This window comes from Peromyscus californicus, unplaced genomic scaffold (genome assembly GCF_007827085.1).
Source record: "Peromyscus californicus insignis strain IS unplaced genomic scaffold, ASM782708v3 Scaffold_4__1_contigs__length_199733344, whole genome shotgun sequence".
NCBI lineage: Eukaryota > Metazoa > Chordata > Mammalia > Rodentia > Cricetidae > Peromyscus > Peromyscus californicus.
The window spans coordinates 69,713,657-69,740,016 of record NW_026294562.1 but is presented as its reverse complement, the minus strand read 5'-3'; the positions used below and the strand labels follow the sequence as shown (position 1 = coordinate 69,740,016).

General features: G+C 44.4%; 1 protein-coding gene across 1 annotated transcript; it reads right to left on the bottom strand.

Annotated features, from left to right (window-relative positions):
• Positions 1–7,101: 7,101 nt before the first annotated feature.
• On the bottom strand, positions 7,102–16,713 carry Tex36 (testis expressed 36). The gene is made up of 3 exons (XM_052712313.1): positions 15,810–16,713; positions 15,017–15,100; positions 7,102–8,148 (listed from the first exon to the last, which is right to left on the bottom strand). The coding sequence occupies exons 1-3, from the start codon at positions 15,954–15,956 to the stop codon at positions 7,852–7,854; spliced, it is 528 nt and encodes a 175-aa protein (XP_052568273.1). The 5' UTR covers positions 15,957–16,713; the 3' UTR covers positions 7,102–7,851.
• Between the last annotated feature and the right edge of the window lie 9,647 nt (positions 16,714–26,360).

Below are 26,360 nucleotides of genomic sequence, written 5' to 3'. Positions count from 1 at the left end.
TGGGAGTGATGAAGAGAGTTGCTCTTCCCCTCAGGAAGTAGGATTGTCCGTGGTGGATGATGCTGGTGCAGTCAGATGGGTGCCTGTGGGAAGCAGAGGTGATGGCCCTTTGTTTGGCTGGCACCTATCTGAGCTTGAAAAGGAGAAGGGACAAAGACAGGATCCCCACTTTTGTGCCTGTCCTACCTGACTTGGGAACTTGCGGATCTGTTTGACTTTGATTAGGAGACAGAACAATGAGGTAATTCCTGTTCCTCTGCAGAAATTACATGCTGCAGTTAATTCAACGCTCTTAGACAGGCATGGTGAAGGCTGCGAGTTCGTTCTCTCCGTTACATTTATTTGGTGAGTCAGGCTCTGGCAGGGGGCTGATTTGTTGTTTAATATTTTGGGGGGATTCTCTTGGTGTGTTGGGAACATGTTTGCTGAAATACTGGGTGTTAAACAAGATGTTTTCATTTGTTTTGATGGGTTCTTGTGAAGGCACTACTCCGCATTTCACACTTACCCAGCACTTTCTATCCTCAACCAGCACCAGGATGAGCGCAGCGACTACCCCGTGTGTTTGTGAAGAGTGGGTCTGTTTCAGCCAGAGAAAGGCAGAGCTGGGAAGGACCTCCATCCTCAAAGCTCACAGAAGAGCTGAACGGGTCTTTCCAAGCCCTTGGCTCCCACTGTCATGCTCCAAACAAAGATGATGGGCAGCCCCCAAGAGCTCAAAGGAATAAATTGATTATTCTCGCCTGTTATATGATGTTCTTAGGGTGTTACCATAACAGCACAGATCCTTCCCTGAACTCAGCAGAACATATGGGAAGCCTATTTTTAGCTTATGATTCTTCCCCTACATCCATCTCTCTCCCTAGGAGTCCTCAATATGGACCCATTATGTAGGTGGGAAGAAAGAAGTTGAATTGGGTGAATGTCTGTTCCTCCTGACCCTTGAGGCAGTGGTGACACATTTAACGCTCTGGAGCTGTGATTAGGGTTAACCTATATGTGAAGCTTGCTCCTAAAGCATTGTCATATCCGCCTTAGGAGGAAAGACAGAGCAAGGCCACACAGGAGAGTGCTTTTGGCCAAAGGCAGTCCCAAGATGCTCTACATAAGAAATCACTAAGCAGGAGCTGGGGCAACCTGGCGCAGAAACATGAGGACCTGAGTTTAAATCCCCCATACCTACATTAAAAAAAAAGAACTGGGTGCGGTGGGCTCATCTGAAACACCAGTACTGAGGTGATCAGGCAAAGACAATGGATCCCTAGAGCTCATTGGCCAAGCAGCCTAGCCAAGACAGTGAGCTGCTGCTTCTTCCGTGCAGAACTCTGCCTTAAAACGTAAGGTGGAGGGCCACAGAGAAAGACACCTAAAGTGAACCCTTGGCCTCATTGACTCTGGCCTCCATATGCGTTCTCACCCAAGTGCTCATACCTATCTGAACATATACATGCACCACACACAGACACATGTATACTAAAAAAGAAGTCACACAAAATAACTTTATAACCTAATCATAAATGTCAAAATGAACCACAGAGGATTATATGCCTCTGTTCAAAAGTAGACAGCACTTAAGGGAGCATTCCTTACAGAAAACCACCACTCTGTCCCTTTATCTGTGCTGCCCAAGGATCTCCAAACCCTATTTTTGCATATCTAAGACTCATTAGTTATGCATATACCTGCTACACGCACAGGAAGTGAAGGGAGCTTCTTGGTATTGTTCTAGAACGAGAGCCAGGCAGCATCCCTCCAGAACGGGGCTGCTGAGCCATCAGTTGCTCTCTTAGTGCCTAAGAGATTTCTAGCATGGCACAAGTCCAAGGCCAATTTATTAAGGTGGAAGAAATCTATAAACACCTGCATGAAACTGATTAGTAAGTTGGGGTTTCTGGAACTGACTTCTTGATTGCTCCTCCATTCAAAATGACCCACTAAAACCAAGAGTCAGTGACAGCAACTCACTAGCAAGGTACCAGTTTATGGAAGATTTTCATTTGCATGAAGTTTACTGTGTTTTGGAGTCCTCAGTTCCACTCTCCATTAAAGTCAAGTGTCCCCTTGTTCTTGGTTCACAGCATTAAGAATTGTGGGTAATTAGATGATGTAATTTGTTTTACACAGGAGACAAGTAATTGAAGAAAGACTAGTTCAGGAGTGCTTCCATGATGATAAACATCCCCCCCCCCCCCACTTCATTAATCGCCATGAAATTGTAGGTTTCGTTCTGAACACTTTTTAGTAATGTGTGTGTGTGTGTGTGTGTGTGTGTGTGTGTGTGTGTGTGTGCGCGCACACACGCATGCACCCACATGTGTGGATGTGGATGTTGGACATGAACTTGGGAGTTAAATATAGTGTAAGCCCAAGATTTTCAAGCTTCCAATGATTATATCAAATGAGCCCTAGAAGCAGGACTAGACTTCAAAAGAAGCTCTGGTGTTACCACTGTGTCCTATTCAATGAACTGCAACAAACCAGAGAGCCTTCTTGAAACTAGGAACCAGAGAGTGTGCCTGCAAGTTACCCTCAACAGAGAAACAGGAGAGGATACTACCATGTTACCCGTTTATGATGCATAAAACAGGGTCTGCTAGTCCTTCTGTTTCTTTGAGCCCATTTGTAAGATTCTGTCTTGTGAACATGAAATATCCTTAGCCTGCATTTCCTGTAGTATGGGAGACAGTGTGTAGGTGACCGCCAAGGCGTAGCCTTCAATTACACTGACCCACACATTAAGAAAGTTCCTTATTTTTCTCCTCTTTTCAAGCCTGTTGACTTCAAGGAGAATGTCTCTGGGATCTGATGATGACATACCTAACACCCCTCTGACACATACCAATCTCCAGTTCCAACAGACAGAAGGTTCCTCAGACAAGAAGCCACTGGGAGGCAATACACAGCTGGAACTTAATCTCACTGTCTGTGTTTGTTTCCCAGCATATTTATGTTTAGATTACTTCCACGACAAAAGTGTCTGGTTTACTAAGGCAAAGAAGACAGACAGAGCCCAGGTCAGGTCTGCTGCAAATGTGTGCCCTTGGACTCCTCTGGTGCTGGCATGGATGTAGGGAATTTGGGGAGAGGTTGGAGCAAGGGCATTTGGGATTACTTATAGACTTCCTCTGCCATGTCTGATCCCCATCATTCTCTCTGCTAAGCACTAAAATAATCAAGCTCATTGTTGAGGTGGATGAACTGAGAAGTAGGTAGTTGGATTGGAGGTCAAAGCAATGTCTCAAGAAGGTCTAAGGAGATAAACTGGGAGCTCTTTCTCCCAGCTAGTAGCCACACCCAGAGCCACTGTCCTGTCTCTTGCTATAGCCCCCCCACCCCACCCCATATAGTTAGTGTGAGAACATGCACACAGCTCACACTGTCCCTCAAAAGCCATGAACATAGAAAAAGAATCAAAAAGTGTGTGCTGTACCTGAGAAGGACAGTGAGGGGAGGGGAATAACAAAACATCAGACATTAAAGTTAGTATCAGGCAGCATCCATCCATAAGTAAAAACCAGAGAGAGAAACTGTCTTGGTAAATAAAGTGGGGCGTGATCAAGGAAGACTGGTATCAACTTCTGGGGTTACGTACACACATGCACACACAAAGAAAGAGTAAATTGTAAATACTAATAAATGACTTTGAACTATATGTATATTTTATAGGAGAGAAAGGAGAGTGGGTGGTGTCTATTACGGTATTGTTGATAGAGAAAGGACGTGTGACAGAATCTGTACATACACCACCTGGGGAAGGGACACTAAGCCAGTGTAGAGCCAGCTCTGGAAGAAAAATAGGGACTACAGAGGAACATTGTGATTGTTGTTACTATTTATTCTTATTTTCTAAAAAAAAAAAAAATTTCAACATGCATGTACTTAAAAAACTGCTTTAGAGGGAAAGAAAACTAAATAAGACTATCAGAGGTTATGCTCAATTAGATAAATATAAATTTTAACTATATAAAACCTACAAAAGAAGTTGGGGTTCTGGGTTCCATTTTTGAAGCAGCCACTATAAACTTAGAAATAAAATTATTATCAATGCTAATGCTAAAAGTGTATCTAGGCCTACCCAAAGAATGTGTCAAAAATGATACCGAGTTACTACTTTCACAAAAGATGGAATTGTTTACACAGAAAAAGAAGGGAGAAGCAAATGGAAAATTACTAGAACTTATTTTTTGTTTCTTTAGATTATTTTATTAGAAGTCCAGCTGGAGGAACAAATACAAGATTTATATATGGGAATCATTAACTTCTTCCCAGTCGTAGCTAATCTAAAAGAGCAACTTTAAAAAAATATTAAAAATTACCACCAAAACCCAGATCCAGAAAGATAAATATGGCATGTTGTCTCTTGTGCATGGTTGCTATGGGGCCATGGGGGAATTTCAAGGGAGGTGGGACAGACCATAGGTGGTATGAAGGGAGCATGGGGGATAGTAGAGCACGAAGGACTATGTGGGGTGGGTGGTGGAAAGACAGGATACAGGACGGAGTATGTGGAGAGAGAACTAAGACTAAAGACCTTTGAAAATGCCATATGGAAACCTGTTACTGTAAAATTTTCTTCACACACACACACACACACACACACACACACACACACACACACACGGAGTTTAAATGGAATTACCCTATAACAGGGAGCAATCCTTCTCCTAGACACCATAGGCTGTCAAATAAAAATCCTAGTATCAGGTGGGCATTTTGAGATGTTGGTCATGGGGTACCATAGACCCCCCCAAACATCACAGGATATTGCCATTGCTCTTAGTTATTCTCTAGAACCTGAAAGTCAGACCTTATTGCTAAAGATACCTCTTAATGGAGTCAGAGGACAGAAAACTCAAGCTGGTACCCACTTGAAAGCTTTATCCCTACTGGCTGGCTTTTATGGTACCAAAGGTGCTACGGATGCTACTGAAAGAGGAAAGTAGCCATCAGTCTTACCCAGCTGTGAACCCTTCAAGCTACAATAATGACTGGACTGGCAAGTTAAGTTAGATGGTGTAATAGTGGTACAAACGTTATGGAAGTAACCAGTCACATACTGGGAGGACTTAAAGTCCACTCCGTAAGATGGAGTTCAGGCCTGGTACTGTTAACTGGGAAAAACCCATGACTCATTAGGTCAGAGGCCCTATAGAAGAACCTACTACTACTATTCTACTAAATGGACACAGTAATAAACTCACCCCTAAGTTCTTATCTACATAGATAAGTGCACCTCTCAACCTTCATTGGGGAAACTTCTTCTTTCTTTTTTTTTTTTTTTTTTTTTTTTGCAGTAGATGATGATTAATACAGAGAGCCAGTAAAATACTATGGAGCACTGATCTCTAATGGAACGTCTCTATCACACACACACACACACACACACACACACACACACACACACACACAGAGCATCGGAGGTCATCATCGAAAAAGAGGTGGGAAGACTGTAAGAGCCAAAGGTAGTGAATGCCTGCAGTGAAGCAGTCTTTTCAGAACAGGACAGAGCAATAGCACATATGAACTCACAATGGCTGTGACCATGGGTCTAAGACCTGCACAAGAACAGTCCAGCGTGGGTAGGCACTTCAGGATGTTTTAAAGGTTTGAATAAATGGGGAGACACACCACAGTATAAAGTTGGCAATCTTCCCATCAATTAGCATCTACATTTGAGGAAACTCCTATCAAGTTGGCAATAGATTTCACTTTTTATGTGACAGTCTTGTTCTAAAGTTACAAATAAGAAAAATATTGCCTCATAAACAAGAACATTTTGGTATAAATGAAGAAACTGAGGTTAGGGAGACACCTATTGGTTAAGACTTTTGCCATGCCAGTGTGGGGATCCCTGTGTGAATGCTGGGGGTGGGGGTGGGGGGTGCAGCTGTAATTCCAGTCCCCAAAGGTGGAGGCAGGGGAAAGAGGCTAGAGAGACTGGCCATATAGGGGAGCACTGGGTTTGATTTAGAGATCCTGACTCAATGAACAAGATGAAAGCGTCAACCTCTGATCTGCACACACACACACACACACATACCTACTCACATACATTTAAATTAACATGAACACACACATACATGTGTAAAGAAGACAAAGGAAAACAGAAGCAAAATTATTATTACCTTTTCATCTATAAATACCCAAAAGAAAATGGGAAGGAAGAAAACTGCAAACTCAACAATATTGGCAGGGGATTAATGGGTCCCAGTCTTTCCAAGGCAGCTTGGCCATGATATTGGATTGTGCATTCCATCCAATTCCACACCAATAAGTTAATCTTTCATTATCTGCTCCGGAGGTACATACAAGCATGCACCCAAATGTAGTGGGTAGTCATTCCAGCTTTGATCTGGAAGTTCCAACCCCCATTGAGACTTCGGCAACTGTCATGCCTACAAGGTGGGGCCAAGGCAGGTGCCTGGAGACCTGAGATCTAGATGGGCCTGCGCTCTCACTCGGTTCCGGGACCTTGGACGGTGAAGGTGGGCCAAGCAGAGCTTCAGAGAACACCGCTGGACTGCAATACACCTCAGACCCCACGACCTACCTATCCCTTAATTTGTAAGTTACGCCATTAAATAAATCTCCTTTTAACTACGTGGTGTGGCCTTAATAATTTCACCAATAGCCTGGCTAGCTCAGTTGGTAGAGCATGAGACTCTTAATCTCAGGGTCATGGGTTTGAGCCCCACGTTGGGTGCCAGATAATGGCGTAACTTACAAATTAAGGGATAGGTAGGTCACGGGGTCTGGGGAAGGTGTATTGCAGTCCAGTGGTATTCTCTGGAGCTCTGCTTAGCCCACCTTCACCGTCCAAGGTCCCGGAACCGAGTGAGAGCGCAGGCCCATCCAGATCTCAGGTCTCCAGGCACCTCCCTTGGCCCCGCCTTGTAGGCATGACAGTTGCCGAAGTCTCAATGGGGGTTGGAACTTCCAGACCAAAGCTGGAATGGCTACCCACTACACCCAAAGAGGCTGATCTAACATATCCACAGAGCATGCTCTCTGAGACTACAGTTCCCGCAGAAGGACTCCAAAAGTTACTAACAGTCCCACTGCCTACTGAAAAGAAAATTATTTCTAAAAACATAGTGAACATCCACACTTGGAGATGAAGCATAGCTAATTCTTTCTAAAACCTTTTTAAAGATTCACTTTATTATTTTTATGTGTGGAGGGGGTAGTGCATGTGAGTACAGGTGCCTGTGGAGGCCAGAGCTCATGAGAGTCCCCCAGAGCTGGAGTTAAGGCAGGCTGAGTTGCACAGTGTGAATTCTGATACTCAAACGAGTTTCCTTTGCAAGAACAGTACACATTCTTAACCACTAAGTCATCTCTCTATCCCATCAGCTAGTTTTTTACAAAAAAAAAATTAAGCTATGTATTACTGATGTTGGAAGAAAGCCAAGGTACACAGCTAGACAGCAAAACTGAGCTATGAAACGTTACATATTGTGAGACACAGCATCCGCTCAAGCTTTTTTGTATCTGTATGTATATATCTGAATGCACATACATAGAACTGAAACAAGTAGTTGAATGACTTGTAGCGACAGGACAAGGGTCGGAGCTGAAACAGAATGGAGGGCACGTTTGCCTCCTCTGCACTGTTTGGAATTTCAGAATGAAAATTTAATCCTATATGAAGGACATCATTTTCAACTCCCCCAAAGGTAAATGTGACAACCTTAACAGTTTATTTACACGTGTGTACAGCTTCATACAACTTTGTAAGAATTTGAATATCTTCAACCTTATGAAAATCACAGAAGGGTTGGGTCAGAGACATACTTGATGAATGCCTGATGAGATGACATCACAAAGCTCATCAAGAATCTTCTGGAAGGATTAGGGCTCCTGTGGAGAGTTGGCCTTTGTGTCAACAGAAAACTCCTCATTTGGCTGTTTTTTCAAAAACTCAGCATAGTTTTGTTCATTAATAAACTTGAAGGCACTCCATTTTTCATCATAACATCTAGGGAAGCGTCGGAAAGTTGCGATTACCCTGGCTTCCTTATGTACATAGGATGTTTGGTTATTTGAAAGGCCATCAAAATGGGATGGGATGAAGTCACAGGCCCAGAGATTGAAATTTCTAGAAATGTGTTGCCTTTTATCTGGGGAGATCTTCTTGCGTCCCAAGCCCTAGGGAGGAGGGACAAAATTAGGGGAGAGATGCACAAGGTCACACAGTTCTGAGGATTTCAATGAAATCAGCTAATGACATGCATGTATTTAAATAAGACAACCATTGTGAAAGCCAACCTGTTGACTCTCAAAAGTCAACACCATCCTGGCAGTGCCTTATTGCTGTTCTGTTTTTCCCTTGCGATGAAGGAGACTGGACTTTTAGAGACAAGGAAGGTGAAACCAGAGGGACCCCAGTCATATATCTATACCTGCTAAGAACCCTCAGTTCCCAGGGAAGCACCACTCCTGACTGCCTCTGAGGAGGCAGCAGACTGAATTCTTTTCCTACCCTTTTGGCATCTCCCAAAGGGAACAAGATCTCTGGTCTCTGCCCACAGGCTTGCTTGTTAGCAGTTGGCACCTTACATGTGAACCTGAGAATCGCCATGTATTCAGAATTAAACATTTGATTCATCACAATGGGGTGAAAACTAAGAAAGAAAATGAATGTTGGCACAAAGGACTGAAAAGAGATAGACACCAGGTTTCACAGACCCTGCACCAATAAAATGAGGCTGACTGCTCACAAGGGCCCATCATCCAGGTGGCAACAGGGCCTGATAAAATGCTTGAATCAGGATGAAAGAGAATCTACAAAGCACCACAGTTGGCATCTGCCTCCCTACTTCAACCACCCTCAAATCCAACTAATCAGGGATGGAAAATGTGTGTGTGTGTGTGTGTGTGTGTGTGTGTGTGTGTGTGTGTGTGTGTACCAGAAATACTTTAATCATATCTGAAGTGAACATGTATAGACTTTTTCTTTATCATAATTCCCTAGATAATATTAAAACTATTTGCACAGCATTTACAATACATGGAAGTAGTCTAGAGTATATGCATGGGTAACATGGGTAATATATAATTGTTATGCATTGTCTATAAGAGACAAGCATTTGCTGATTTTGGCATCAATAGGGGATCCCAGAAGCAATCCCCACAGATACCCAGGATGACTGCATTTACATACTGGAGACACAGTGTGGGAAACGCCCAGGGGCAGTGCGATGGCTCCTGAAATACAGTCTGTACAGAGCAGCCTGTGAGGTAGAACAGGGAAGAAAGGGGGATAGAGGCTCTGGGGGGTCAAAGAGAAGATGCCAGGCACATTGCATCTTTTGGAAAAGTTATTTGAGGATACTCCAACAAAATGAAAAAGACATAAAAAGGGGAAAACAATATAGGGAAGAGCTTCAGGGAAAGTGGCCAGCAATGCAAGTCAAAACACTTGCAAAACACGTGGCCATGAAATATAATGGAAGATTATGAGGAAGGAACAAGAGGGGCCGAGAAGGAAGTGCTTGGACATGGAAAGGAAAAGGGAGGAGGAGGGAGGGGAAGAAGAGAAGGGAGAGAGTAGACTGGAGAGAAGTTTCAGTCAGACTGGAGCAATCAGGACCAGTGGCTGAGCTGCAGTTGGAAGCCCCTTCAGGGCTCATCCAGAGACTGAGAGAAGCCAGCCAAGGCCACCACCCTACCAGCCCCAGGGAAGAAAGAACAGAGGGAGGATCCTCAGAAGGGGCTCTCTATCCTTGGGGAGGTCTGCAGGTGTTCATTTTGTATCCAGAGCGTAGTGCCTTGTTACTACATTTTAAACACTTGTATTTGAGGATAACTATCAATAAAAAGTCAGCAGAAGTCAGGACAAGCAAGTAAATCCAACTGATAGAGCATTGTGGGGAGAGAGAACAAAAAGAGTCAGCAAGAACATGATAGATAAGAGACAGAAAGTGAGCGACAGGTGTAAAACCAAAACACACAACTGTCATAACCATGTGAACGGCTTAAATTCTTAGACGGAGAAACAATGACTCTTGGGTACTGTTTTTCATTTTAGTTGGGCTGCACTCTGTTTATAATGGAAGATAAACCCAAAGCAAAATGACTAAGCTTCATGAAAACACAAATGGGATTTCTATATAACTCCCCCTCCCACCAAGACTCAGGACAGTTGTAGAGGAGAGAGTAGAAAGATTGTAAGCCAGAGGTCAGGGAGGGCCAGAGTGAAACTCACCCTGAACCTGAAAGGACTGTTGCACTTAGGAACTCACAGCTGTTGTGGCTGCCTGCATAAGATCTGGACAAGATCAAGCTAGTCAACAGGCTAGCATGGAGTAGGGAGGGTCTCAGTAGCCCCCACCCCTAGCTGAGGAGTTATAAAGAGTTGATGGCTTCTGGAAGAGACGGTCTGTCTTCTTTAAGGGTATGGTCATGGGAGGCAAAAGGCTCCAGTGGATGCTCCCACAGCCATGAGTATACAGGCCTTGGTGGGTTATTTAAAAACAACAAAAAAAGGGCATAAAGTTGGGAAGGTGTGGCGAGCTGGGAGGTGGATCTGGAAGGAGTTAGGGGAAAGAATGGGGTGAATACGATCAAAATAAATCATATGTATATATGAAATGCTCAAAGAATTAGGAAAAATATTTTTTAATTCATAAAGACAAAGGAACTACACTTTGTAGTGCAACACATGCAAAAAAGGATCCATGACTAAAAGAAACACATAAGGCTGTGGCATCTTTCTCGGTCCCACTAACTAGCTCCCAAATAATGACACAGAGACTTATTATTATTTTTATGCAACAAGACATGATACTAAACTTTTTAAAGAAAAACCAAAAAGTGTTGAAATTTAAGAGTAACTTTTAGAAGCAGAAATTGACAGACCAAGACAAAGAATAAGAAATATTTCATAACATAATTAACAGTCCTCAGCTAATAACTTTGCAATTAAATGAGGGGCTATATAATCTTTTTAATCACTAATGAGACACTTTAAAATTAATCACATGCAAAAATAATCTCTATGACTCAAAAAGTCAAAACCATAGAGTGTCCTCCATAAAACTTAATGTAACACCAAAATTAGATATTAGCAACAAATACGTAACCTAACAAATTCTGGCCACATTAGAAATTCAAGGAATCTTCCAAACAGCTCTATTAAAGGAGAAATTAAAAATTAAATAAAGATTATTTGGAGGCAAATACTAATCAGACAAATTAGGTCTGATTAACACAGGTTTTAATGATGTGTTTGCCTAAATGTTATTTGTTCATTTATTTTCTCGTTCTGACTTCTGATACTTTCCTAATAGTTACCTACAAGTGTAAATGTTTAAGAGGTGTATTAACAAGGTACTACCCTCTGGATATAAAAATGATCACCTGCAGATTTCTCCAAGAGAAAAGCAACCCTTTCGGAGAGGTTTAGCTCTGTTCAGAAAATGGAACAGTATTGGAATTATTGGTTAGGTCTGAATAATAATATCTTCTTGGTATAGCCAGAACTAGAGAATATTCATAGTTTTAATAATCTCATTAACAAAAATGACAAGTATTTGAATTCAACTGTCAACTGAAGAATATTTTAAAGGATAGAAAAGTATGGGTACTTTGATTGACATTACCATTAAATTTGAAATGGATGAGATAAATTTTAGGCAAACACATCATTAAACTCTATGTAATAGGAATCAGGAAGTTTGAATAGACAGCTAGTAGTCAAGGTAAAATGCAAAAAGCTTGTTCTTAAAAGTGTATCAAACCCAAACCTAAGCAGTTTCGTAAACCAAATTATTAAGCCAGGACCTCCTGTGCAGTAGGCAAACTACTCCACTCAGCTGCCGGGCCTGTCCTGGGTCCTGTGGGCAAGTTCTATCAAACCACCATAAACTGAAAATCCAATGTCAAAGTTATGTAAGCTATTCTAGAACACAGAACACGCTGGGAAACCTCCGGAACCTTTCTGAAGGCTCTCATCACTCTGCCAAGGTGCGTGGGTCCAAGCCTGCTTGTGTCATTAACAAGATACACACTCCGGTGGATCTGCCCACTAGACCCCGATCAGCAGTTAATCATCAGGGTAAAGAGTTGAAGAGAGAAACAGGGATGCAAATATTATTTGTAATTTTACACAAATCTGGGTTGACTTTCAAAAAATATTTATTTGTGTGTGTGTGTGTGTGTGTGTGTGTGTGTGTGTGTGTGTGTGTAGGTCAGAGGACAACTTGTGAAAGTTTGTTATCCTTTTCCACCATGTGGGTCCCACAGATCAAATTCAGCTCTTCAGGTTGGCAACAAGCACCCACTGAGTCATCTCACCTTCACTTATTTGACTTTTTCAATGAACATACATTATTGTGGCAATTTAGAAAGCGTATTAAATGGGGCTGGAGAGATGGCTCAGTAGTTTAGAGCACGTGTTGCTATTGCAGAGGACCTGGGTTTGATTCCCAGCATCCACATGGTGACTGACATCTATAATTCCAGTTCTAGAGGATCTGACTGTGCAGACCAGCCCCCACACTTATTTACCCCAGGAACTCTTGAGAAATGAGGGATAAGAGACTTAGAGAGGTATGAAGCAGAGAGAAAACACAAGATAGACTCAGCTGGACCTGGGTCCTTATCCAAATGGGCCCAGAGCTTTAGTCCAAAGGGCTATTTATAACAAGGCCAAGGGGTGGAGCAAAAGACCTCTGCCTTGCTAGTTAGACCCTCACAAACACTTGGTGCCCAGGCCTGTGGTCCATTCAACCTCTTATGCAGTCCTGCTGGGTACAGTCACTAGAAAACCTAGTGGACTCAAACATCTGACTCCTTCTGACCTCCATGGGCACCAGGTATGCATGTGGTGATATGGTGCCCAGACATTCATGCAGGCAAAACACTCATACGCATAGAGTAAAATAAAATAAACATTTTATTATAAAGAAAACAATAAGCACTCCACTTGGAGAGGGAAGGGTGGAAATTCTGACTCAATATTCAAAGGCAAAACAGGTTTTTAGGTTAAGTTACTCATGTTTACTTGGAACAAGGTTGTGTGGAGGGAAAGATTTCTCTGGGCATGATGTTTCATCTCAGTCCTTCTCAGTTTGCTCATTTCCATACCAAGGATAAGAGTAATTAGCCCACAGGAGTGCTATGGGGCTTAAACGGGATAATATGAAACACTGGTGCGTAGTAAAGACTTAATAAACAAAGGATGTTGCTAACAGCACCTTTGTCACGTGAGTTTTCAAGTTTGGTAAGTGTTCCTGAAGCTCACCTGACACATACTCCTGCCTAAGATACGCTAACCTGTGATGTCCAGGGTAGCAGCCACTGGCCGCTAGTTATTGAATGCTTGAATATGAGCAGTTTAAACTGAGATTAGTAACATGTAAATCAGGTTTTTCAGGATTTAGTTTGAAAAGGGAAATGTAAAATAACTGATTAATAATTGCTATGGGGCCAATGAGATGCCTCAGCAGGTCAGGGTTCTTGCTATTGAGCCTGAAGACCAAAAGTTGCATCTCCAGAGCCTACGTGGTGGAAGGAGAGAACCAACTCCTGCAAGTTGTCTTCTGACACACACACACACACACACACACACACACACACACACACACGCACGCGCACGCACGCACGCACACACACACACACACACACACACACGAACACACACATTTAACAACACACACAGTAAACGTTAAAAAATTAAATTGTTTTAACGCTTAAGAATTTGTTAAAACATAATTTTATGTGAATTGCTCTATTACATGTTGAATTGACAATCTGGAGGAAATATTGGGTCAAATAAAATGTGCAAATGCCCTTGGACTTATGGTCCAATAAACCCAATGGAAGCTGAAATATCCTAAGTTGAAAGTGCATCTGGCATGGCCTTTGTGGGTTTAAAACAGAGCACATGAAGTTGAGAGGGAAAAAAAGTGGCCACAGGGATAGAAGAGGAATTGGAGGGGAGGGGATGGGGGTAGGTTAGATCAAAACACATTACATACATGCATGAAATTCCCAAACAATAAAAAATGTAATTCGCCGGGCGGTGGTGGTGGCACACGCCTTTAATCCCAGCACTCGGGAGGCAGAGGTAGGCGGATCTCTGTGAGTTCGAGGCCAGCCTGGTCTCCAAAGTGAGTTCCAGGAAAGGCGCAAAGCTACACAGAGAAACCCTGTCTCGAAAAACCAAAAAAAAAAAAAAATTTAATTTATTTAAAAAAAAAGAAACAAGATACATCTGGTCCACGTGACCTAGCTTGGCAACACATTACACTGTAGAGCACTAAATTTGTCTAGTGGTGTCTTGGGTGGTTAGCTGGGAGCTGAGACCTAACGTCAATGACAGAGCCTCACAAGAAACAAAGATACAAAATACTTTATACCCGGCAACAGCCCAAGAAAAGGGCAATAGTCTAAGTTTGAAGTTTTACCAAATCTGTTACTTTCATAGTATCATAAAGTTGAAACTTTTTTAAGTATCCTATCTGTTTTGTTAAATTTTACCTGGTCTTTAAATTCTCCTGTCACTGCTAGAAGTTTGAAAACTCTGCTTGCAGCTTGTTATTTTTCTCTACCCAGTGCCATGCTAAGCTGCTAACAAGTACTGTCAGACCTTAAGCTCTCCAGTAGCAGGGGACTTGCCACCTCTGGGATAACTCGAGGACTCTCACAAGGGACAATTCCGAGAGAGGACACTTTGTAAGCATGGCCTGTGCGTGACTGGAGACAGAAGGCTTGTCCGGGCTTGAAAAACTCCACCAACTCTGAGAGCTTCAGGAGGGGGCTTCTGTTGCGTGACCTTTCTTGAACCTTGTTGAAGACTCCAAGCTGTTCTGACTTTGTTCCAGTTTTAAGGAACACATGTCTCTCCATAATCTGTGCACCTTAGAAATCAAGGGACTCATCACTCCTCCCTATTCTACCAGTTGCCTGCTTGCTGCGCTGGCTATGGGCCCCTGGGCCCCCCCACATGCTAGGCAAGAGCTCTACAACTGAGCTATACCTTAGGCCCTACTAGTTTGCAAAGGGTACTCACAGCGTCAAAATAGTATCCAGAGTTCTCAAAACTGTGGCGATTGTCATGCATAGAAAAGGGGAAGCTGCTTTTGCTTGCTGCTTGCTGGAGAAGAACGAGAAGAGAGATGGAAAGGTACATGTCAGAACTGCGGGGTGACCTCAGACTGCGGCACAGTGATGGGCACGGAAGAGGGATGCGACAAAGGAACCTCTCAGTGAAGCTAATGAGGTCCATCACCAACGTGGAGCGAACAGCACAGGGGGAGGGATGTGGGCCCAAGTACGGGGCTCCCTATTACCAAATCTCTGAAATCAGAAAAATTCTCTTTCAAAATTGTCTTTGGAGGGAAGGATGCAAAAGTGCATAGATGCACAGAACCAAAGGCTGACAAGGACTTTTGACAGTGTGGGAGCCACTGACTAATATCTGACTAATAAGGATGGCAGAAACCAAATCCTGGAGACCCGACCAGATCCTAGAAGTCATAAGGCTGGGCTGAGGCTCACAGTGAGTGTAGCCAATATCGAGGTTAAAATCAATCTGCTTCCTCTTTCACGCCACTGAGGCCGGGCCGTTGCTCATGAACTGACCAGGGAGGCAGACCACGGCTGGTAATGACTAAAGGTTCCTATGGAGAACCCCAGCTCATTGTCTGGACCAGAAGGCAGCTCTAGATGCAGAGCACTTGGGTCCATCACAGGGAACCTGGGTATGACAAATGGGCAAATGAGCTCATTGTCTGACCAAAATGCCAAGTCCTCGGAAGAGCCCTGGGATCCCGTATCTGGCTGGGGCCCATGTTCGTCTTAACCTTCTCTCGGATTTTGTAGATTGGTGGCAGCTTCCTCTCCACCTGCTGAGACAAGTATGGACAGTGGATTTCCTTCAGGGTAGCACTTGTGATGGATTCTGGTGTCTTCTGCACCACTCCAATTTGAGGAAACTGGAAACACAACATGCAGCTTGATTAGAACCAGACACAGCTGAATCTGTGTGCCAAGTACGGGCTTCCTCTGCAGTGATTAAAACACAGTTTGGGCACTTCTGGTATGCTGGGAGAATGGTAAAAACCCGTGTAACTTTGAAGTTTTCCTTCCAAACAAACATTTCAAGCCACAGGGGACTTTTCCTATTCAAGGTCTTGGGGAACCTGGAAATGTTTCCACATTCTGGCAGAGAGCGTGAGTGGAGGTACTGGGAGATGATAACTGTGATCTGAGGTCCTCCTCTGGCCTGGGAGCCCTGGCACTTGGAGCCTAGTGGCCAGCCCATGTTCTCGGGACTGGGTCCACTCTCAGCCCTGGAAGTTGCCAAGCATGCTAGACTAGCTGGTCAACAAGCAGATCTTCTGTCTGCTTCCGTTGGGATTGCAACCATGTACCACCATTTCCAGCTTCGCATGCGGGTTCTGGGGATCAAACTCATGCCCTTACGCTTTACCAACTAAACCATCTCCCCAAACCCCCTCTTCCCTTTTGAAGTACACTGGCTAACTTTGTAACTATCTCTCCATTCCTCCAAGTTAGTATACAACTGTGTGTTCAGGTGGCTTTTGATTGAAATCTGTGCAAGAGTGATTGTGTTATAAATGCTATAGATATTGTAGGTATTCTCTCCAGCTATAAAGAAGCTAGAAGACACATAGGACTTGGCAGCGTGGACGGAAGGAAGAAACAGGAGGAGTTATTGTTGAGAACAGAGGGTCGTAAGGGTCAGTTTTGTGTTACACGGCACTGATATGGTTATCTGGTATGAATCAGCTAAAATATGACTGACACTGAGCATTGGAGGACTGTGAGTCAACACAAAATGAGTGATACTAGATGTCCTGGGAACCCCAGAAATAAACAGTTACATGGTATGTCATATAACTATGCCTGGCAGAGTGCCATTTTTGTGTGGGTTCCGTGTAAATGTAGCCTTGATGTCAAAGGCCCGCCTCTTTTCAAGCTGCCTGTGTATTTTTGTCTGTAGGCTCATGTGTCACCTGCCTGTATGTGGCCAGTGTGTACTAATGTGTGTCTGGGTGCCTGCCAGTGGCTCCCTACCTAGTATATGAAGTGTGTCTTATCAGTCTACAATTTCCCGAATTCTCTTCAGCCTTCCAGGCTCCCGTGATTCTCCTCCTTTCCTGGCATTGGAGTTTGAACCTCACAGATGTATAACCCAGTACCAGTGTTGTGACTAAATAAGCTGTGCACACAAAGCAGTGGGTAACTTAGAAGAACATGGTATAACAAAGGAACTACCACCAGATACGACCCAGCAGCCACCTGTGGGCTGAGAAGAACGAGACCAATGACACCGAAACCACTGGCTTTTATGCATGCAGACCCCCCTGTGACATACAAAACTGCCTATGGGGCCTCAGTGCATTGTTCCTGGTGAGACTCATAATGTACATGCTTGGCTTCAAAAACTCAATAGAAGAAAAACACAGGGAAACAGCCAGGTCTGGTGGTACAAGACTGTAACCCACTACACAAGAGGTTGAGACAGGAAGTTTGCAAGTTCAAGGCCTGCCTGGGCAACTCAATGAGTGTCTGTGTCAAAAGAAAAAGCAAAAAGAAAGCTGGGGACATGCTCAGTGGTAGAGTGCTTTGCCCAGCATGGGTTCAATCCTCAGACCCACAAAACAAGTAGAGGAGATAACATTCCCCCCAAATCGTCACCACCACCCCTCCCCTTAGTGCTTTGGAGACTAGCATAACATCCTGATGTAGACATACAATTCTACATATGGGTAGTTTGCATGCATTGGATCATATAGATAATATAAGAATTAAAAGGCTTCATAATTTTATTTTATTTTTTGGTTTTTTGAGACAGGGTTTCTCTGTGTAGCTTTGCGCCTTTCCTGGAACTTTGGAGACCAGGCTGGCCTCAAACTCACAGAGATCTGCCTGCCTCTCCCTCCTGAGTGCTGGGATTAAAGGCGTGCGCCACCACTGCCCAGCGTCATAATTTTATAAGTCACATGTGGCCATGGGGGATGACTGATGTCACCCCTAAACAATGAATTCTTTCTTTTTTTGGCCTTTCAAGACAGGATTTCTTTTTGTAGCCCTGGCCATCCTGAAACTTGCTCTGTAGACCAGGCTGGCCTTGAACTCACAGAGATCTGCCTGTCTCTCTTTCCTAAGTACTGGAATTAAAAGTGTGGGCCACCACGATCCGACTTTTGAATGCCTTTTTATTTATAACAAACCTTTTGTTACCTTTCCCTTCCCTCCTCATTGCCTGCACCACCACCTGGGATAGCAAGGTTAACTGAGCCCCCATGTGTTATATGTGAAAGGAACAAATACACTTTACAGAAAGAGGACCACACTGTCCCTGGTGTGCACCTTGCTTTCCTTGCTTCATCACAGACACTAGAAAGTTCTCAACCAACTTACACATATTTCTAATTATTTCTGTATTAAAATTTAAAAGCATTTTCAAACAATTATTGTTCATGTGTGTGCATGTTCATGTTGAGGCTAGAGGTCAACCTTGGGTGTTATTCCTCAGGAGCTGTCATCTTGGTTTTTGAGACAGAATTTCTCACTGGGACTCAGGGCCTGCCAAATAAGGAAAGGACAGCTGGCCAGTAAGTCTTAGGAATCTGCCTGTTTCCACCTCCCCAGCACTTGGCTACAAATAGACGCTGCCCTATCGTTCGTCTATATGGGATCAGGGAAACAAACTTGGGCCCTCATACTTGCAAACACTTTGCTGACTGAGCTATCTCCTCAGGCCCTACACGATGTTAACTGTTCACTTATTATTGCCATGTACATGTGTATGCACGATATGTGTGGGTAAAGTGCATCTACATGGCGGTCAGGGAACAACTCTGTGGAGTTGGTTCTCGTCTTCTCCCTTGATGGGATTCCAGGGATTGAACTCAGGTTGTCAGCTTGCGTGGTAAGTGCCTTTAGCTGCTGATCTCGAAACAATCACTTTTAAAGGTAAGTATAAATAGTGCAAGTGGGCTCCAAGTGGAGCCTCTCTCTGGTTCCCTCCATCCAGCTAAGTTGCAACTCTCTTGGAAAAGCAATGAGACCAGGCTGGTGTGTATGTGTGGGGGTGCTCTGCTCTGACAGCCGGGACGAAGGCTCACATCAACTGAAAACTGACTTGAGTTCATTTATATTCTGCAAGTCTGTGGACTAAATCACTGTTTAAAAATATGGCTCTGGCATTTTAATTTCACTCTTTTAAAATATATATTTAATGACTATAGCATGATAGCTGTGGAATAAACCCTTCTGTTAGATAGTGTAACCGTGAAATACAGCTTTTTAACTAGGTGGTGGTGAAATTTTCACTGTCTTCCATCACTCAATGACTGAAATATTAAATAGGAAAATGAAAGTAAGTCGGAGGAAAAGAAAGTCTTTCCTGCCCAGCAACAGCCAGATTACAACCAGCAAGGTCAACTGCAAAATGACTGTCACCTCTAATGGGACAATTACTGTCCTCGCAGATGGGCTGCAGCTGACTCACAGCCAACAGTTTCTTTAATTTTCCCAACTCATCTAAAGTTCCTTCCGGAAACTTCATGATCAGCACAATTCTTTTCATGCTCTTAGGTGCTGACAGCAGGGAGGACTTCTGCCAGAGGCTCAAGTTAAGCTAAGGATGTGGATGGACCAGTGCCTCTCTTTCTGACTCCTGGGTATCGGGCTGCCCTGCTGGGCTTGTGGCTGGAAGATGACGTGAAATGTTGACCCATGACGTGTAGATTCTCACTTTGTCTCTCATAACAGAACTTGACTTCACTTGAAATGTCAATGTAGTTGATTTAAATAACAAACAAACCTCCTATACTCCCTTGCAGCTATATTTGCTATGTGAACCCATGAGCCTGCAAGGCTCCTGGGAAAGGTACTGTTTTCCTGATAAAGGGGGTAGCCTGAGAAGAGAGAGAGCTTCTGCATTAGTGTCCCTTGATCTTCTTGTTTCCCTGCCTGGAGTGTAGACTCACTACTACATGGTGAGGATTAGCTTGGCAATGAATATGGTTGAACAGAAGGCCGGAAAGAACCCAGGGCTCTGAAAACTCCCTGAAGCAGAGTCCCACCTCTAATCTGCCTGCTTCTGCACGTTACTGCTATTTAAGAAGAAACACAAATCTGTGTCTGGTTAAGACACTATCAGTCCTGCCCCCGCCATGCTGGTGGCCAAAGCCCAAACCTAGGGCCTTGCACATGCTAATACATTGCACAGATTATATATATATACACGAATGAGCTACATCTCCATTTCTGTAGTCAGCATTTTAGTCAGTCAAATGCAATCCTGACTGATACTTAGATGACAGAAACAGGAAGCTATTTAGTGTGAGAAACATTTTTCCCACCGTGGGCCATTACAACAATGTGGCTGACTCAGGTGAGGCAGACAGGTCTCTGTGAGTTTGAAGCAGACTGGTTAATATAGTAAGTTCCAGGCCAGGCCAGCCAGGGTGACATAGTAAAACCATGTCTCAAAAAATAAGTAAACGAAAACAAAATAGGATAAAATTAAAATGTGGCAGACACTATTTCCCATTTGACTTTGGCTCCCAGGGAACCCAGATTAAAATGTTTTCCTAGTCTCAGCCTCTTATTCTAACACATATTTATGCTGGCATTAAATTTTATTTTACTTAGATTTTTCTGTTTTATTTTATATACTCCACGTACTACTTTTGATCTTAATGGACTAAAATGAAGTTTACAGTGTATGTGTGTGTGTGTGCGTGTGTATGTGTGTGTGTGTGTGTGTGTGTGTGTGTGTGTGTGTGTGTGTGAATACATGAATATGAGATACAGACACACTATAGTTAAGGAAGTGTTGATTGGCTATTCTACCTACCTTTGCCCTTCTGAATGAATTATCTTGTTAGTCCCACAGCAGCCCTCTAATTTTGGTACATTTTACTTTACACTTTAAAAAGTCAACATTAGACAAAACTTGTTTACCTTAGTCTAAGGTGATACTGAAGAAAATGTGATCAGTGCTGTAAATTCTAAAGACCCAAATTGGCCAAAATCTTTTCCCTTTTTCTTTTAAAACAAACAAAAAATTCAGTGTGAGAGCTAGAGATATGATTAAATAAAGATCTAGGCTCTTGCCATGCAAGCTTGAGGACCAGATCCCCAACACCCACAGAAAAGCCAGGCTGGAGTGGCAGTTCACCTGTCATTCCCACACTCAAGAGGCAGATGTGGAACCTCCAGAGCAAGATGCCTGTTTAACTAACCCAATCAGCCAGCTGCAGATTGAAGTGAGAGGCTCTGCCTCAGTGTCTAAGGGGGAGAGTTATTCTGGAGTATGCTTGACATCAATCTCAGGCCCCCACAAACACGTGTGCACAGCACCTGCCTACACATGTGGACATGCTCATACACTACTCACATATACATGCAAAAAACAAAAACAAAAACCTCCACAAATCTCCCTGCTCCCCCATGTTATTGTCTTAAATGCTTTGAACACAAATCTTCTCTCAGATTCTGCCTCTGGTTGTGAAAGTGGAGGAGGACACAGGGATTCCCCTTTTGTGAACAAGTTGAAGAAATTGGACATGGAAGACTGACAGTGCATGGAATGTCCACATTAAAGAGCAAATGAGAAGTCCCTGGGCCGAGAAGGTAAGACCTCACACTGGGAACAGATGCAAATGTTTCTAGAAGACACCAGAACAACAGCACGCCCAACCATGCTGTTCGTGATATCACCAGACAGGGGTCTTGCCAGGATAGCTTGAGCCTGGGAGTTTGAGGTCTGATCAAGGGCACACTCCCAGGCTCTGTCCGTTTCTTTGTCTGGTGATGGAAATTGGACAGGACTTGGGAGTTTAAGAATACTTCGTTCAACAAGTATTGAGTATGCTTTCTGCACTGGATCCTCGTCTAGGCACTGATGGAGCACCAGTGAGGAAAAGTGACATTTGAGGAAAGCTCATGCTCCAGGAAGAGAGAGCTCACAGTATGGTGAGGGTGTAGTGCTGGAGGGCAGGTGTTTGGAAACGGGGAGCAGCTGAGCAGGTGACAGTTTCTGCCCAGTGAGCATCCTCAAGGGCCCACCCTGTGCCAAGCATTTCCCCTCTTTCCCCCTTTCTTCCTCCGACCTTCTTGCTTTTCCTCCTTTCTTCTCTCGCTGTCTTTCCTCCTTTCATTCTGCTTTCTCCTTCCTTCCTTCTCTCTTCATTCCCACATTCTTTCCCCCTTCTGTATCCCCATGCCTCCCTCCTCTCTCTCTCTGTCCTTCCTCTTTTCTTAGTCTTATTTTCTCAGACTGTGTCTTATTAGGCAGCCTAGGGTGTCTTAGAAGCTCTCAATCCCCCTGCCTCAGCCTCCTAAGTACTAGGATCACAGGTTTGGGCTGCCTCCCCCAGATTCACGTGCATTCATTCAGTCCTCAAAAGAATGCTGAGCTTTCCATTCGATGGGTAAAGAAACCAAGGCCAAGGAAAGGGACTCTTCAAAGGTCATGTTGCCATAGGTAGCAGAATGGAATCTAACTCAGTTCTGTGCCCTCAATGACAGTCACATTTCATGAAGAAGCTTGCAGGGAGGCCATCTTCCTTACCCATCTTCCGGCCTTGTCCAAGGATGGGTTGAACCGCTTCCCTTTGGCCATTCTCTCCAAAGAGCTGAATGTACTGAGTCCTCACCTCTCCATAGCCTCACAAGCTTGACATCTGAAAAGCCTCCCACCCCGTCCCTGATCTCCTCAATTGCTGCCCAGTCAGGAAGGTGGAGAATGCCCACTGCTGTCGTGGAATGGGAGCCCATGTCACAATGGGCAGAGCCTTCTAAGCCCTGAGGGAGTGTTCTTTTCACTTGTTCCTTGCACCAGGTTCCCTAAGCATGTGCATAGTCCCACCCACCAGATCCCAGGTGAAGAACTCTCAGAAACCAGCCGAGAGGTGAGGATGATGATGCCGGGAACATGGCAAACACTTTGCACCTTCCTGGTCCTCATAGCAGCCATCTGTTTCAATCTCTTAGTTTTCAGACAACCGAGTCCTGAGCTGGAGTTGACCTTGTTCACATCAGCATGCTGCTGTACCAGGACCAAAGCAGCCACTATCTCCTTCCATGCTTCCCAGCTCAGACCTAATCTTGTCACACACACACACACACACACACACACACACACACACACACACACATGCACACACATACACACACACACATACACACACTCCTAGGCTCACTCACCTGCCTGGCGCAGCATAGAAGCCACAAGGAGATAACATTTGTATATAACTATGTATCAGATGCTATTCTAAAACAAACCCTTTTCTGTGTCCTTACTTTATTTTCCATGAGGGTCACATCATCAATGATAGGGCACCAGAAGGCAAAGTGAGGTCATGGGTCCCCTCTAGAAATCATGAGCTGCCTGCCACCCTTAGGCTGCAAAGGCTGCTCCTGAAATCTGGCCTCTGTCTCTGGGCCAGGACGTAGACCTGCCTCTCTCCCTCTCAGTGATGCGCTTTCTGCTTGTCTTTCTCCTTTGCTGGATGCCACCCAGCCAATTCTCTGGGCTGTTCCACATGGCAATGTGAGTGGACATCCACAGGAGGATGACTCCAGCTAGCCTATGGGTTAAGAAATTGTGTCTTCATCTCCAATCTTCTCCAATCATCTCATCTCTGGTTCTAACAAGAGTTGTCATGGTAGTGACAAGAGACCTTACCGCCTGCCAGTACTGAAGATCTGTCAACATGGGCTCCTGGGTGTGACACCTGAGGTATCACAGTCCTGCTGCAGCTGGAACACAAAAGTCACAGGCTAAGGAGAGAAGAGATTGAAAGACTGCCATGCTGGGCACTATGACAGCCCCAGATGGAGCAGTACTGTTATGATGTCACAAGCCCTTCCATGGATACCAGTGCCCACTGAGCAACCCAGGGTAGTTGACAGTGTTTCTCGATGTCCCCAGTGCTGCCCACACTGCAGAGCGCAGCATAATGTCCACTCCACCTCTGCTTCGCAGTCTGGGCAAGACTTTATAAATTCTGGAACATGAGACCCCCCCTAAATAACCAGGCTCTAAACATAGGACACGTTGATTTTTCACATCCAAAGCTGGCTCAGCATGGCAGGTGTGCTTAAGTTGGGTCATGGGATACTGGGGCTCCTTCCTGCCTGTCACCAGCTGACCAGACTCAGGAGGCTGCTGTCAGCTCCTGGTCCCTGTATGCAGCATCTGACTCCAGCATCAGAGTGCAGGATGAGGATGAGGATGTTACCCTGGACCAATCCTAGCCCATACCTGCCATGGTCTCAGTGGTCTAAGAAACATCCCTGGCAGTCACTGTTACAACACTTTCCCTCATGGTCCAGAGATGAAATGTGTGACCACACTTTTTCGCACAGGGCACTATGGGTCAGGTGTGGTGGTGCTGTAATAGTATTTAGCTCAAGGTTCTATCAGAACGAAAGAGACAGAACCAAGACCCAAGGTCAGCCAGCTATACCACCCTGATCTTGAATTTCCAGCTTCCCTGGATTCTAATGGAGAGAGAGTTGCTGTCATTCTTTGTTTGTTTGTACTTATTTTTGATTTAATTAATTAATTTATTTATTCATTCATGCATTCGTTTATTGTGTTTTTGAGACAGGGTTTCTGTGTGTGTAGCCTTGGCTGTCCTGGAACTTGCTCTGTACACCAGGCTGGCCTTGAACTCACAGAGATCTGCCTATCTCTGTCTCTGAGTATAGGAAATAAAGGCATGGGCCACCACTGCCCAGCAGACTCATTCCTTATAGTACAGGTGTGGCAGAAAAGGGAGAAGTTTGCCATCTCTTCCTGTGGCCATTGCGGTCACAGGACCCCAGGAAATATTGGTAGCTCAAAGGTACACTGGAAAATTAAGAACGGACACGATGAACATACTTCGTTTGGCTAAGTCTGCTAAGTGCTTCCGTGTTTGCTGTTACTTAAATGACTTCCACACTTAAATGCCTTCCACATCATCCCTCAGAGCTGTGCTGGTTATTGTCCACTTACGTGCGCTAGCCCACTACCAATTCATTTTCTGTCTCACCCTGCTGTGCAGCCAGAGGCTTGGTGTGTAAAAACTGCATCATCTATTCCCCTAATGTTTGTCTCAGGCTTAATTCATCAGAAGGGAAGCACTGGTGGGGACCGGAAAGGCAGGAGGCATTAGGTGCAGGAGGGGTGTGCTCCTGGGATAGCTGACACTCAGCTCCCTGGGAGGATATCAGCCTGACTTGTGCTGGGATTTGCTCATTGCTGTGGTGTGAGGGCTTCTGCTGGTGGGTTTCAAGCTACTAATATCAATGAGCATAGGATAGCGAAGAGCTATATATGATAGTCTCTAATATACTACTGGGCCAGAACGTCTCTAGGATTCGCCTGTGTCCACTCCCCCCGTGCTGGAGTGACAGGTGCACGGCCCATTGCCAGACTTTACATGGGTTATGCAGTTGAACTCAGGTCCTCACGCTCGCCCAGTGAGCGCCACTCACTGAGCCGTCTCCACAGCCCCGCTTCCTGTGTGTTGGAGTGTACCGTCAGCCTCCTGAGTGGGACATTAATAGAAACTGAAGCAGGTACTAGTCGTTCTCTCCATTGGCAAGGGAGGGAAGTAGCATCTCAGAGAAATGAAGTGACTCAACATGGCCGTGCAGCCAGTATGTGAGCAACTCACACCGGCCCAGACGTGCGAAAGCACTTTTCCTGGAAGCATCAAGCAGGATTGTTCAGTTGACGTCCTCTACTTGCTAGGCAGAAAGATGGTGACTCCGCAAGAGTATGTTTTAACTTAAAAGAAAATTGATCCTTCCACAGGTATGACTGCAAACCCACTGTGGGCCAGCACCGCTGCAGTCACCAGCATCAGCTCTCATTAAACAGCAAACATGGCTTCAGCGACACATCCCAGGAGCAGTGTCCCCTAATCTCTGAGTAATCCACATTATTTTCATTGAACTGTCTTCAACATTTATAGCAAATGGTTTCACCCTGTGTTTTTTCACAGATGGCTTTGAAGTTCAGACAGTCTCTGTCCAAAGCATTCAAGAGTCTGTAGAAGGCCCACATGCCCATCTCTCCTTGTAGTTCTAGTGCTGGAGGCTGTTCCTTGTTTTAGAGGATGATTTGATCCTCTCCACCTCCGAATTCTGGAAGTACAAACATGTGCTGCCACGCCCATCACTTTACATTTTTTAAGAGCTTTCCAGAAAAGGTTTTACTGGGAGCTGTTTTATGCTAGACACCGTGGTAGATACTGTAAGATGCTACCTCGGTTCTCATGAAGCTGGCTGGCTGATGGAGAGACAGACTTAACAACCCAGGTAGCTGGTTATAACCATAAGAGGTACAGGTTCCCGGAGACTATCTGGCAGGGAAG